This window comes from Ixodes scapularis, unplaced genomic scaffold (genome assembly GCF_016920785.2).
Source record: "Ixodes scapularis isolate PalLabHiFi unplaced genomic scaffold, ASM1692078v2 PGA_scaffold2__306_contigs__length_199485367, whole genome shotgun sequence".
In the NCBI taxonomy this organism is placed as follows: Eukaryota; Metazoa; Arthropoda; class Arachnida; order Ixodida; family Ixodidae; genus Ixodes; species Ixodes scapularis.
In genome coordinates, this window is record NW_024609857.1 from 163904606 (window position 1) to 163919697 (window position 15092).

At 48.3% G+C, this 15092-nt stretch overlaps 1 protein-coding gene across 1 annotated transcript in view; it reads right to left on the reverse strand.

Moving 5' to 3' along the window:
* Positions 1-15092, reverse strand: part of LOC8029574 (sodium-coupled monocarboxylate transporter 1) — a 127813-nt gene that overhangs the window by 22025 nt on the left and 90696 nt on the right. Inside the window, exon 12 of the mRNA XM_040219960.1 lies at positions 1199-1285. Coding sequence (XP_040075894.1) covers positions 1199-1285 — 87 coding nt within the window. The remainder of the gene's footprint in view (positions 1-1198; positions 1286-15092) is intronic.

A 15092-nucleotide genomic window follows, 5' to 3' on the forward strand; every position in this document is an offset into this window, starting at 1 on the left:
CCTTTGACCAGTTGTTAGATAAAAACAACGTACCGCTCGAGTTATTTCGTCTGCCCTCTCTGAAAGGCGAAGTCGAGCTCGCTCGTAAAGACCTGCACTTCCGAAAGTCGCAGGAAAGGTAAGACAGACGCAGACGACGTTACAAAGGAGCAGACGACGCTCAGATAGGGGGTCGCGATCAGCCAATCAGGGCTCGGCGTTCTGATGTCACCGCTACCCCCTGCGCAAGAAGCAGACGAACTTGCCCTCCGCATACTTTTTGCAAGTGGTACCACTAGGAAAAATGTTCACTTGGGGCGTGACACCCCGTCTTCCATAACACCTTTGGATGCCACTTGTGGACCGCTTTTGATGTAAGAGTGAAATAGAACGCTACGCACACCAATCGGGGACGCGTTCCAGACACCGTACCTCAGTGGTGCCCGGTTTCTTCCATAGGAGGGGCCGCTCTATACTCCTTATCGAAAACCGTAAAGTGACAAAAGGAGGCTTTCAGGGACCCTCCAACGATATTTGAGCTTTTGTCCTTTTCTTCTGCCTTTTTTTATGTTATACCCCATTCGTAGTTCGGGCCACTCGGGGAACCAGATAGTAGCAACAAAATGGTGGCGCATCATACTTTCATTCGATTGGGCAACACCACCGCAACGTCTAGCGTCGTACATTATGTCGCGCATAAATACAAAAAGGCTTAAACTCTACTTGCGACGTAATTTTGTCGGATCAGTGGAAATATTAAAATCTAAAGCGTCTCAGAAAAAAAAAAAGAAAAAGATTTCTGCAGACGGCTGGGACGTTTAACATGCTTTTCGGTAATCTTAGCTGCCCGATTGCTCTCTTCAATAAAAAAAAAAAAAAAGAGAGAAACATCTCGTAATGACGTTTCTTGAAACAGACAAGCCTGCATTCAATTGACTGTGCACTCGAATTGCCCGTGCTGTACAGAGTGCAACACATTTTGTACAAAACGCTGTTCCCGATTTTGTTTAAGCGTTCCCTCAAAGCCGAGAGGCCATATCCTCAAATATTTTAGTGTACCCAAATGACCTCACGTGCGTCACCATATTGAGCGGTAGACTGGATTTTGGATACTAATGCAAGTGATAAAAAAAAAAAAAAAAAACTATAATCGCGTTTGCTCTGTGCCGCGGAGTCAGCTTTTGTGCTCTCGAACACCCACGCGGGAGAAATTATTCACCTTCTTTTTGCAGCAGGGAAAGAAAAAGCCCAGAAGGAAGACGCTGAAGAGGGGTCCCGCCATGGCACCGACGAGACTGTTGCCGGCCTGTAGGAAAATCCGATATAATGTATGTTACCGAATTCTCTGGCGATGACGGAACGATGCTGGGTAGCCTGAAGCGAGGACAATAGTAAATTTTAGTAGATGCGAAAACAAGGCCCAGCGGGCGCCTGCTCATTCCATGTTTTCAAGTGACGGCACGAGGTCCCTCTAGCAAAGCGAAGCTCTATACTCCGTTCACCATTACGCTGAGACTAGAAGCTCTGCCTTCTGCGCGTGCTTTCTGCCCTTGCTAACGCAAGTGTGCACGCGCAGGCACGCGCAACCAAAACACTAGGGAAGGCAGCGAGCTCATGCTGAAGAGTTTCAGCTTAGGTTCAGACAATTTAGTTTGACTGCGTTGCGGCTGCGAGATACCAGGACATCCCTGCTGCTTATATCGCGTGTCAAGATGATTTCTTGAATTGGATTCCACGCTTCGTACGAAGCACAGATGTCCCGGTAACTCGCTTTTAGTTTTTGACGCAACGCAGTCAAACGTGCTCAAACGCAAGTGTCTGAACCGACCTTAAGGGTGAACGGAGTAGAGTTTAGGTCTACTAAAAGTTTCTATTTTGTATGCTAAAGTTGGTGTTATTGGGTAACACAAACACACATACACACGCACACACGCAAGCACACACGCGCGCACAGATGCAAACACACGCGCGCACGAACACACACGCACATACACATAAAACTTAGAGCAACTAAATAAGCTACGCTCAGAGTACCGTGTTCTTAGAGTATCGGCACTCCGTTCCCTGATTTGCTAGTGGGCGCCGCCATCTTGGTGCGTGATGCAGAGCAGACGCAACTCTCGATCGTCACAATTCAAAGATGCGACTTCCGGAGCTTCAGATATGGTGTCAGGAAGCTCAAGTGGTATTGGTTTGCTCCTTCGCGAACTGTTTTAACATTTCTGGAGGACGGGTAAGCATTTCCTGCTATTTCAATATGAGCTTCAGATAACTGGCGACCATGTTTTTAAGCACCAAGATGGCTGAAGTGCCGTTACTCTGAAGCGTAGCTTATTTTGTGGCTCTAATAAGACCTATCCACAGATTTACGTCTAAGCGCGATGTGTTTAGCTGCTGCAGGCGGATGCCGAGCCTTGCGAACTGCGTTTGAGCCAAGCTTGCACACTTAAATGCGTTGACAGGCAGTCGACCGCAGTCAAGAGCAAATAAGAACGCACTATCGTCGCTTGCCGGGCCCATTAATTGTAAACAAAATTTACGGCCACACAGTAGCGCCCGGTGAGGCCAGTGCCCGAAATCCTATCCCACAGCGATAAAAATAAATGGACAATAATATTCTCACTTGCAGGCTTCCTGAAAAGAGGGGCTGAGTATAAAACTAGGTTTTTGCTTTTTACAGCACTCTTGGCATCGGTGTGGTTCTTGGAGCTTCGCGACTATGCATTTCTGTCCTTCTTGCACTACGATATGTGCGAAGGTTCGTAAAAAAAAACAAAAAAAAAAAAAAAAGAACAGAAAAGAAAAAAAAAAACGGAGCGTTGGAAACAGCGCAGCCCCCTACTGTGTCATGGCGTCAGCATAAACATACATAGCGCCCCCTATGAAACAGAGCAGACACGGCCGATCTTGGAACGACCCCGCTGGTTTTCGTGACTTCTGTTCACCTTGTACCATCACTGCCTTGGAAAAACCTGCTGGCCCCTGTCCCCCCTATTCCAAACAAGCAGAAGGAAGATCCTTTCTCCGAACCAGATGCGCGTCGTTCATAGAGTTATTATAATGTACGCTAGAGGTTCAACTGGCGATAGTTTACTGTTGCAGATAGACCCCGTAACTCATGACGCCACAACATTGCGCTTTGCTTCGAACAACCTGTTGCTAGGGCCCTTTTAATGACTTTTCGAATCGTAGTATCCAATTGGACTTGTTCTGCTTTCAGGAGATTCATGTAGGGAGCTACGTAGACTAGAGGAATACGGCGAAGGCTTCCACACGGCGAAAGGTGTCTGCTTCCCTTATCCCCCTATATCTAGTGGTTAGTCTCCAAAACATGTGGCCTAGTATGTCCAAGTGTTGCTTGAGTAGGTTGATTTGATGAGTCTATTTGCTGTTTGCTTGTATATAGAGGCCCAGGATCCAGACTGGATTGTCTGCCGGTATATTCTTTGGCCTACGATGGTGACGTAGACTTGTTGGACTGTGGGGTCTTGAAAGTTTTATCTCTTTATAATGAGTAGTTCTGTTTTAGGGGTGCTCATATGAGGACCATCGTGTGCAGATGTTTGGTAATAATGTCCGCAGTTTCTTGAAGTGTATCTTGAAGCTTGCCCAGGGCGTCCGGTTTGGGGGTCTATAAGGCAATATCGCCTGCGTAGAAGGCGACCTTGAGATTTGGGTTGCGTTGTAGTTTCTGCGGTAGGTAGAGCGCCCCTGTCACCGATCTGGAGGATGTCCGACTCCAAGTCACTTATCTTGATTTGTGCTGTGCGTCCGAATAATGAGCGAATGTAGTTGTATGCGCGCACACCCCAGTCAGTGCTATTGAGGGTAGAGAAGATTCCACAGTGAAGCACGTTATCATAGTCTACCTTGAGGCCCATTGCCAATATACTTACGGGCGTGTTGCGTGTGATCTCCTTGAATATGTCATTTTTTAGTCGGAGGATGACGTCTTGAGTGCTAACGTGTCGGCGGAAGCAAAACATGTTGTGTGGGACTTGCCCCGTCTCCTCAAGGAAGTTTTGGAGTCGGCCTTTGATAACGTTTTCCAATAACGTACCCACGCAGAAGGTGGGAGAGATGAGTCCGAGGCTTTCGATGGTGAGTTGTTTGCCTGGTTTCTGGATGAATACCACTGTTGCGCGTGTCCGTTCTTGATGGATGGAAACTTGTTCCTAGGCTTGGCTCACGTGGTTAATGGGTGTGTAGGGACCAAGTGTAGGCGCTACACATTTATTTACACTATTTACACTTTACAATATCTAACGCTATTAGGGGCGAAATGTTTCGGTGGCGCCCTCGTTCGGTTACCTTTCGTGACGTCATTACCTTGTGAACAACAAGTTCGATAGTGTTTGTAATGGGCATGGTGAAAGCCTGAAATCGTAGCGCTCTCAAAGCAACACTGCCAACACAGCCAAAATTGAAGTTCTTACATTCCTCTTATTTACGTCGATGAGAGATCCTTTGCTAATGTCATAGTCAGTATTCGACCAATTGTGGTGGGCCGACCACAGCGACGCTTTCGATCGCTCACGTCGCCAATGAGGGATATCTTCGGTATCCACCGAGATCGTCGGCCGTGCTGCACGCTCAGTAGAGTGTCGCGCGCTACCCAACCTTGCGCTCCTCTTCTATTCTTGGTGCTCGGCACCTACAAGTGAGTCGAGGCCGGCATCCTTCAAGTTCACCAGAACCTTTACGTTATACAAAACTTGAAAGTATAAAACAGAGAGGACGAGGACGGGAACAGGACATCTTTCCTGTTCCCGTCCTCGTCCTCTCTGTTTTATACTTTCAAGTTTTGTATCTATTAACCAACACGCTCGTTTTCAATTGTAAGCTTTACGTTATGAAGTCATCTCCTGGTGCGCTGTTATTAGTCGATGCAAGGGCGTCTTTGAGTTCATGCATGAAGATCGGCTCATCCAGTGTAGCTTTGGGACGGCCGGTGCAGTCTGGGTGTGATGTCTTAGATGTGGGACTTTTGCATCGGAGGTAGTGTGTGGCCAAAATGTCCATAATTTGTTGGTGGTGCCCTGTAGGCATTGATAGTGCGGGCGATCCCCTTTCTGGCCTCCGATTTTTTTTTGGTAGGGTCAATCACCTGGCGAAGAAAATTCCATGTTTGATTGAAGGATAAGCGGCCACTAACCTCGTTGCGTATCTTAAGCCAGTTTCTCTTGGCCAGGTCTTTGGCGTAAGCAGTAGCTCTGGCGTTGAGTTCTGCCATGCGTTTCTGTAGTTTCTTGTTGCGTCTTTGTCGTTTCCATCTCTTGGTCAGCTGTCGGTGGGCTTCCCATAGGCCAAGAAGATGGTTGTCAATGTAGGAGTGGTAAGTTCACTTGTGTCGCCGGTGACGTCTTTTTTTAGCTGGGTTGCACAACCATTGTAGTGTAGGTACGATTGTGAAGTGGTAATCCGGGCTTTTCGTAATTTGTCCTAGTCTGTGGTACGTCCTTTGGCGATGATTGCTTTGTATTGGGTCCCTGTGGTTGCAACTTTGATGATATTGTCGTCTGATCCGAGATTTTCGGCCAGGAATCGACAGGTGATCTTGAGTTTGGACGGCTCAGCCACAAAAGCAAGGTCAAGGCATGTATCTCGTGCTGTGCTTGATCCTTGTCTGGTTGGTGTGTCAAGGTCGTTGAGAAGTGAGAAATATTTGTCGATTTGAAGCCTAACGATTTCGTTGCCCCGGGGTAAATTCCAATGGTAGCCCCATGCCTGGTGTGCGGCGTTGAAGTCGCCTACGATGAGAAGTGCGAAGTCTAGTGGCTGTGGCTAGTTGAATTTATTCGGTGATTGTGGCATCCAGGTAAGGTATATTCGGCTTGGGTCGACAATAACAGTTCCTCATGTTTAATTACTGTTGCCAAGACGCTCGTTTTGTACTTAACTTAACTGAAGAGACCTCCTTGCTCCTTCTTGATTGACTTGGGGTGGACTTAGATGAGGGTGTGTTCGAGGCCCCTCTGGGCTGTGCAATGGTGGGTAGCTGCAACGTTGGTCTTTGACCAGGGTGGCTGTGGTCTTTCCCGTAGGGTCTTCATACGAGATAAAACCAGGTAGCTTGGTCTTTCCATGGGGGTCTTCCAGCATGATGATGTCTGGTATAATTGTAGACTGTTTGTTGGTAGTATTGCAGCCGGCTCCCCTTTTTTGTTGGAGAAGCTCCTGCAATTTTATTGCCATACGATTGTCTTCTTCAGCCTTCTGTCCTTTATGGTTCTACGGAGCGGCCTAAGTTGAGGGGTTAATCTTGAATTTGAAGGAGGCGTTGGATGGCTGATGTTGCAGTTGTTAATGCTGCGTTTGTTGTTAAATTGGCTGTTGAAATTCTCGCATCTGCTTTTGCATTTGTGATAAGGGGGGAGTGGTCTGCTGGGCATAAAATGCAGATTAAAAAGGGGATTTCTCGGTCTCATCGGTCTCCACCTCTTTGTCCTTGGTTTACTAGGTTAGATGTGCACAATGGATTTTTCGTTTTGGCGATTCATCCGTCTCGACAGGAAGAGAGGCAGGGGCTGGTGAGGATAGGGCTTGTCGGTCTTGATTAAGGACTTGGATAGTTGCAGTGACGGTGGGTGTAGCCTTCGCCGTGTTGGAAATTCTTGTTGCAGAATTTGAATCAGAGTCTTGAGCTCGTTGTTTTCCTTAAGAAGTTACTCCACCCTAGCTGAACGGGTTGGATTGGGGCTTGAGTAGGGTGAGCCAGAGGAGAGCTTGGGCCAGGTGACCTGCGGTCTATGCGTGGAGCGGCTACGGCTTCTGGCCACGACTACAGTTCCTGGGCGCAGAGTTTTGCCTTCACTTTGATTTCACTTCTTTGCCGGTTTCTGCTCCTTTCACGAGGGAGGGAGTCTTCGGGTTTGGTTGGCCTGGGTCGATGTCTGTGACGACACTTCTTGCTTTCCGTTAGATGTGCTTACCCGCATACTGCGCATCTCAGTTCAAAACATTAGTCTGGGGAGTAGAGTTGGCCACAGCGATCGCACATGGGAGTTTCGGAGATGGGGCATACATCCGTCCTGTGCTTGGTGCTTCGGCATCTGCTGCAGTAAAGTGCAGATTTCATGAAGTGGTAGCAGCGGAGTTGTATTTGCCCATTTTTCGGGTTCGGTTAATGTTGAGCCGCCAGCTGCTCAACATTGACCGATGACGCAACGAAGGGACTCACCAGCACAGCCGTATTCTGATGCCAAGATGAGCGACATCAGTATAACCGCCGAAACCAACCGGCGTCAATGAAAACCGAAGTATGAAGCACAACGAATCGACGACCCATCTGCTATCCCTGTGGTAAAGCAGACCGCGTTTACCATCGATGCCCCTACCTACAACTGGTTCTGCGCGGGTTTTACACCAACAGCCCTCGCCCAAGGGACGGCAAACGCCGTCGCGACATTGAGGAGTACCTGCGACGTTCGCTTTCCTCGCGACGTTCCTCCGCCGTGAATCCCGCTCATCATCGCTTATACGTTCAGCGTCTCTATCGCCACGACCGCGCTGAGAGAACCTGTCTCTCCTGCGTCGCCGGGAAAACTAACTGCAGCAACGCTTGAAGATGGCGTTTCCGAAGACGACCGAAGTAAAGAGCCTCCAAGAACGCCGGAGCGCTCCCACTCTCCCGAAGCTACACATCACAACGATGCTCCTGCAAAGGTTCCCTACAACCTAAACGTTAATATCGACGGCTACGACGCATTGGCAATTGGGGACACCAGAGCAGACTACTCAGTCTTGAGTGGAAGGCTTTTTCGCCGTTTTCGCAAAGTGACGACCCGTGGGATGAACCTCAAATGCAAACCGCCTGAGGCACCTCATTACACCAGTCAGAAGAGGCACTGCTCGTGTCGAGATTCGCTTTGAGACGTGTCCTGTGAAATTCGTCCTTCTGCAAGACTGTGCTAGGAACGTTATCCTAAAAATAGAATTTCTCTGCGAGTATGGCGCCATCATCGACCTCGAGGAAAACCAGTTGACGCTGCAAAAGCCTGTTCTTACGCCGGTGCAGCCCAACAGGGCGTTAGTCGCGATCCGAGTTATTGCCCATCATGAGAAACTGCCGCCGCAATCGAATGTTTTTGTTCCTATCATGACCGACGCAACCATGCGCGGTGAAGGAAGGCGGCGCCTAACTGCTCCTTGAAAAAGGAATGGGCGTGCTACGAGGCGTAACGGATCTCCAAGAAGGACGTATAACTGTTCTCGTGACAAACTTTCGAGAGGAACTGCAGCACCCAACGAATGATACCACTGTGGGACACATCGAGGAGCTTAAAATGCCAGCCGTGGTCACCGCAATCTCGGAGGAAACCTCGTCTTCAGCACGAGAGCACGTCGCCGCCACAGCTCGACATCGACACCAAGCTCCCAGCTCCAAGCAGCCGACGACTTGTTGATCTCCCCGCTGAATACAGTGACTGTTTTGCAAAGTTGTTGAAAGTTCGCCAAAGACCAGTGCCGAAGCACTGCATCGTTACCGACGGCGACTTGCACCCCGTTTACCCGTCACCATATTGTGTCTCTTTAAAAGAGATGGAAGTCATCCAAGAACAAATTCAGTAAATGCTCGACAATGACATCATCTAGTCGACAAGCAATTCATGGGCTTTACCAGTCGTGCTTGTAAAAGAGAAACACGGAACCCTGGGGTTCCTTGTGGACTATCGCCGACTCAATGCTGTGATAAAGAAAGACGTCTACTCGCATCCCCGCATTGACGATACCCGCATCCCCGAATCCCCGCATCGACGATAGACGTTTGCGGTATTCCCGATACTTTTTGTCAATGGACTTGTAGCGTGGCTACTGGCAGACCAAAGTTGACGAACATGACCAGGAAAAAACTGTTTTCGTCACGCCCGACAAACTGTACGAATTTAAAGTGACGCCCTTTTGTTTATGCACAGGGGCGGCGACCTTCCAGCGTGTCATGGACACCGTGCTAGCAGGCTTAAAATCTCAGAGCTGTCTTTTCTACCTTGACGGCGTTGGGGTGTTCGCCAGCAACTTCGACAAACACTTACCACGACTCTGTGCCGTACCTCAATCCATTAAGGTCGCTGGACTAGCTTTCGAACCAACAAAATGTCGGTTCGCTTATGGTGCTCAAGTTCCTAAGCCACACCGTGAGCAGAAAGTGTTTTCGTCCTGACCCCGAGAAGACGCGCGCCGCAGCCGCATCTTCCCTGCCGTCGGGCAAGAAGGCCGCAAGAAGATTACTAGGCCCCTGTGCCTACTATAGGCGCTTCGTTCGAGATTTTGCGATGCTTTCTGCGCCACTGAAATACCTTACAAAAGGCGCCGTAAAGTTTCAGTGGACAGAAAAGAACCAGCGTGTGTTCGACCAGCTTAGACAAAAGCTTCAAGCGGCTCCCCCCTTGACCATTTCGACAAGCATGCACAAACAGAAATTCACACTGACGCAATTAACACGGGGTTTGGCACAGTGCTGGTCGAAATAGAGGAGAGAACAGAGCGGGTAATCGCCTATGCAAGCAGGACACTATCCAATGCGGAGGGTAATTACTCAAAGGCGGAAAACGAATGCCTGACCGTATTTTGAGCCCTCACAAAGTTTCGCCCGTACTTGTACGGAAGTTCGCTTAACTGGTAACAGACCACCACTCGCTCTGCTGGCTCGCGAATCTGAAGGACCCCTCAGTACGCCTCGCCCGGTGGAGTCTAGGACTGCAGGAGCCTGACTGATACATTCTTCCCGATAAAGACACGCGTTTATTTACAAGTCTAAACTGATGGTCCGCCACCCCATACAAAAATGGTCTATGGTCGTCTATGGAAAATTATATGGCAGGCTATCACCCCCCATGGCCCTCTATGGTCGGCCATAGAAATCCATAAAGACAGCTACAGCGAGCTATAAAAAATTCTATGGCTCTGTGTCTAAAGACTAAGAACCAATCAATTTTCTTTACCCTATAGAAAATTTTTTGGTCGCAAGTCTGAAGACTGTGAACCAATAAATTGTCTTTAACCGTCTAAAGAAAATTTTATGGCCTTCAGTCTAAAGACTGGGAATTAATAAAATGTCTTTAGGCGCCTGTGGAAAATTATATGGCCCCATGTCTAAAGACAAAGAACCAATAAATGTTCTTTACCCGCCTATAGAAAATTCTTTGGCCCCGAGTTTAAAGACTGGAAACCGTAAATTGTCTTTACCCGACAATAAAAAAATTTATGGCCCCGAGTCTAAAGACTAAGAGCCAATAAATTTTCTTTCCACGCCCATAGAAAATCACTACCGGCGCTTACTTTTTTTAGTAAAAACACTCCACGTTAGAAAATTAAATCAATACTAACTTTATGTAATGCCGGTGACAAACCATGACCCAAGATATGTTCTCTGCTGTTATAACGAGTGCCGAAAACCAGTAATATTGTTTGTTTGAAAAATCCGTTGAAATGCTTGTGCAACAATTAGAATTAATTATTACCCCCCAAAAGTGAAAATAAATTACACTGGCGCCGAACACTGCAATCAAGCAATAGCTTGATTGCAATCTTCAGCACCAGTGTACTGCGTGTCATCACTGCATTGTCAACGTGATTCATCAAACTTATTAAAAAGATAATTAATACATTTTACTTAATTAGCCTAATGATCTACATTTGTTTTTTTCAGGGTGTTGAATTAAGAGATGGGGGCTATTTCAAGAGACAATTCAAATAATGTATTATGTACGAGTAATATTTGTTCCGCCACTCCGCGTTTTTGCGACAAATGATGGGTCACCGGCAAAGTCGGATTCAAAAATTAGACTGCCATATATACAGCTAGTGCGAGCATAACATATGCTCGCACTAGAGAGGGTGTCGCTGTGCAATTGCGGTTGTGTGGGGTAGTGTTCTCCTTGTGTTCTGTGTATTCTGTGTGTTCAGAGATATGTATATCTACCAAGTCTTTAGCCAACCATCAGACAAGCTAAAAAGCGCTATGGCTGGACAACGATAGGGTCATAGACAAAGCTAAAGAGGCCCATAAAGGCGACCATAAAAAATCCTAAAGACAGTCATAGAAAATTGTTTAGCTAATTGGGCCAAATAGCTAAATAGACTATAAAAACATTTTCTATAGACGACCATAGGACATTTTTGTATGGAAGTTGGTCATGGCGTCGGTAGGAATGTTCGTTTTCTGAGCGCGCGATGGAAGCTCGTTTTCGACTTTCTCTTCCTCTTTGCTTAGCGATGCATATCATGTTCCGCCTTCTTTGTTAATGTTTAACACAAAGTACTTCAAATGTGCTGGCTGTTTGATATTGCGACCGCATCTAGTTCTAGTTCTGGGGCCGATGTCTGCCTGGGCGTCCGTAGTGCTGTCCATGGAGGCTCCGTGGCCTTCCTGTGCTTCCAGTGGTTTTACCGCTGATACTTCGTTCGGGTAGGCTATGAACGGAGATGTTTCCACGTCCACAGCTTCTGCGTTCTCTCGTGGGTGGCGAATGTGTTCCACTGGTCGACGCTGAAGCTTTGAGTCCGCTGTCTTTGTTTGGAATGAGCGAATCCCCATAGGTTTCACTATTACTACTGGAATCCATGCCGGATTTACACTAAAGTTTCCTATATAGACGGTTTGTCCTGTAGCAAAATCTTCCGTCACTCCATCTGTAGGAACTTCTCGATCTTCGTTTCCAGTTGCCCATTGCTTTATGAAATCGAGGGGTGTGAAAATTTGTCGACCTAACATTGCCTCGGCGGGTGTCTTTCCCGTGGCAGAACAGATTGTCGTATGTTGCCGGAACAAGAACCTGGCAATCCTGCACTGCACTGTTCCCTCCGGAAACTTCAAAAGAGCTTTCTTTGTTTCGCCCACTATCCGTACTGATTGACCGTTAGTTGCCGGGTGACATGGCGCGCTTGTATAGTGTTTGATGCCGTTGTTTAAAATAAAAACTCGTTAGTTTCGCTTGAAACTAAATTTGGTGCGTTGTCAGAGATGAGGATCCTCGATACTCCAAAAGTTGCCATTACAGTGCGCAAACCATCGATGATGCGCGCGGACGTTATAGATTGCATCGGCTTGACTTCCAGCCACTTAGAGTACGCGTCGACGACGATCAGATACGAAACTCCTTCAATTTGTCCGGCGAAGTCAATGTGAATGGTTTCCCAGGGTCGGGTAGCAGATGACCAGTCAGGTGCTGGTACTGTCGGCCTGGAGCGATGATGTCGTTGACAAGTCGGTCACGCAGCTGCGGTGGCTCTGATGTCTGCGTTCAGTCTCGGCCACCAGAAATGGCTTCGGGCAGTGCTCTTCATAGCAACAATACCTGGATGATTGGCGTTCAGCGTTTTCAGAGCTTGCTCGTGAGCCGCTCGCGGAATAACTACACGTGCGGCCCAAGTTACGCAGCCATTGTGTGTTGCCAACTCGTGTTCCCGACGCTTGTATGGAGTGAACTCGTCCCCGGTCCAGTTTGAGGTGGTACTGCCTTGTAAACCTTGGCAGATAGTCGACAAAGTCGGGTCCTTTTTGGTTAGGCGTGCTATGTGTTGACCTGTCAGTAGTGGACACTCTCTAGCTTTCAGGAGAAGTATATCCCCTGGAGGTGCAGCTTCGTCCTTCTTGCTTGGCAACGGCAAAGGCTGAGTGCGTTAAAACTGCAAGTTGGGCTATTTGGTACTTATGCATGGTGGAAAGTATGCCTAAAAACACGGACAAAGAAAGAAGCACACAGGACGAGGCACACAAAACGAGGAGCACACAGGCGAGGCGTACGCCTCGTCCTGTGTGCTTCTTTCTTTGTCCGTGTTTTTAGGCGTATTTTCCGCCATGCATGAGTGCGTTTGCATTTTGATGTGACTTCCCTTGCCGGTAGCGCAAATCATAGTCATAGCCTTTAAGTAGAAGGTCCCACTGGATCATGCGGGGTGAGAGCATTGCAGAGATCTGACGACTTTGGCTCATTATTCCCAGGAGGGGCTTGTGCTCGGTGTACACAGTCACGTGTCGCCCGGCGATGTACCGATTGAAGTGCTTTGTGCCAAAGATGAAGGCTAGTCCTTCGTTGTCCAGTTGTGAATAGTCCCGTTCACTTTTGCCCAGTGTTCTGGACGCATAAGCAATTGTAACTTCCGCTCCTTCGCCGTTCAGCTGCGACAATACTGCCCCAACACCGTAGGCGAGGTGTTGCGAGACAAAGCAGGATGTCGTTTGTCGTCATAACGTGCAAGCACTGGTTCTGAGCTCAGGAGCGTCTTGAGCTGTCTGAACGCCATGCGCTCTTTATCGCCCCAGCACCACCTGGCATCCTTGTCAAGGAGTCGATGCAACCTTTCGGCAGTGCATGCTCTGTCCTGCAGAAAGCGACTGTAAAAGCTCAGTATGCCCAGGAAAGCTTGCAGTTCTTTTTTTGTTGCTCGGTTCCGGTGCTTCGGTGATGGCCTTCACTTTTTCGGATGTTGGTCTGACGCCCTTGTCGCCAACGTGGTAACCTAGAAATCCTATCACTGGAACCTTGACGTTACATTTAGTTTGAGAGTTGCAGAGTCCAGCTTCCTCGAGGCGTTGAAGAACGGCCTCCAAACGCTGTAGATCTTCTTCTTCGGTTGACCCTGTGACCATATTGTCATCAACGCATGCTCCGGTGCCTTCAAGACCTGCCAACAGCGTATCCATAAACTGTTGGAACAGCAGATGCGCTACCGAAATTCCGAAAGGAACTCGTTTTACGCGGAAGAGCCCCATCGTATTTGTCACAGTCAGTAGCTCCGCCGTGATCTCGTCGTCGCGCAACTGCTGATACGCTTGCTGGAGGTCTATTTTGGAGAAGATATTCCCTCCTCGTACGATGGACAGCGAGTCCGGTGTTGTGGGAAGTGGATATGTGTATCGCTTAAGTGCGGAGTTGACCGTGCACCGGTAATATCCACATAACCGTAGTGAACCGTTCTTGCGGACGATCACTAACGGTGTTGCCCAGGACGATGATTTCACAGGTTACAAAATGTTCTGCGCTAGTAGCTTGTTCAGCTCATCATGTACTGCGGAAGTTGAGGCTTGGGCGAGTTGGTACATACTTCGGAATTAAAAACAGCGCGGAAAGACGAGGACCAGACAAAGAAGTGACACGGACGTAGCGCTGCGCTACGTCCGTGTCACTTCTTTGTCTGGTCCTCGTCTTTCCGCGCTGTTTTTAATTCCGAAGTATATACTGCGGTACGCAGAGCAAGGGGAACTGGCCGACACCTCGAGAATTTCGGAGATGTACTTTGTCGTAGGTCTATGTGTATCGGTTCGCCGACATGACCGTTGAGCTGTCCCTGGATAACTTGTTTATGTTTCGTCAGAAGATCTTCCAGAGTTTTAGGAGACACTGCGTATACTCCGACACCTTGATGTTCAACGCAGGAAACCAGCCTCGACTAAGAAGACTTGCTCCCTTTCTATTAACCACGTAAAGCTTCAAACGAGCTTATTTGTCCTTGAATCGTACATTGACAGGCAACTTCCCAGCCAGGTGCATGCGGTCTCCCGCCCAGACGCTCAAGGAGAGGTCACAATGATCGAGCTTAGGCGGCCGTCCCTGCCAAAGATGTTCAAAAGTGTCGGAGCTGATTATTGTGATTGAAGCTCCGGAGTCCACTTCTATGCTGAGAGGTCGACCATTTACGAGAAGTTCCATAATGATCCGCGAGGAGTCTCCCTGTGTGACGCTGTTAACAGCGAACAGGTCGCCATGCGTCTCGTGTTCCGGTTCTGTCACGTGATGCGTGCGACTTATTGAAGTCTCTTGGAATTTGGCCTTACGCTTAAAACACGCCTCTTCCAAATGTCCCTTCTTGTGGCAAAATTTGCATATTGCCTTGATGTGCTTGCTGTTATCCGGTGAGCGCATGCTTGTACAGCGAAAGCAGGGTTTCTTCGCTGGCTTGTCATCTTTTGCGGATTTCACTGCCGTGGAGTTCTGTACCTTGCCTTCCTTGCTAACTTGTATTTGGCGTTGCTGGATGGTGGTAGCCTCCGTCGCCAAGGTTATCGTGTAGGCTCGGTGGAACGTGATGTTCCGCTCGACTAACAGGCGCTGCTGAAGATGTGTGTCCTTAATGCCACAGATGAATCGATCGCGTAGCATGATCTCTAGCGG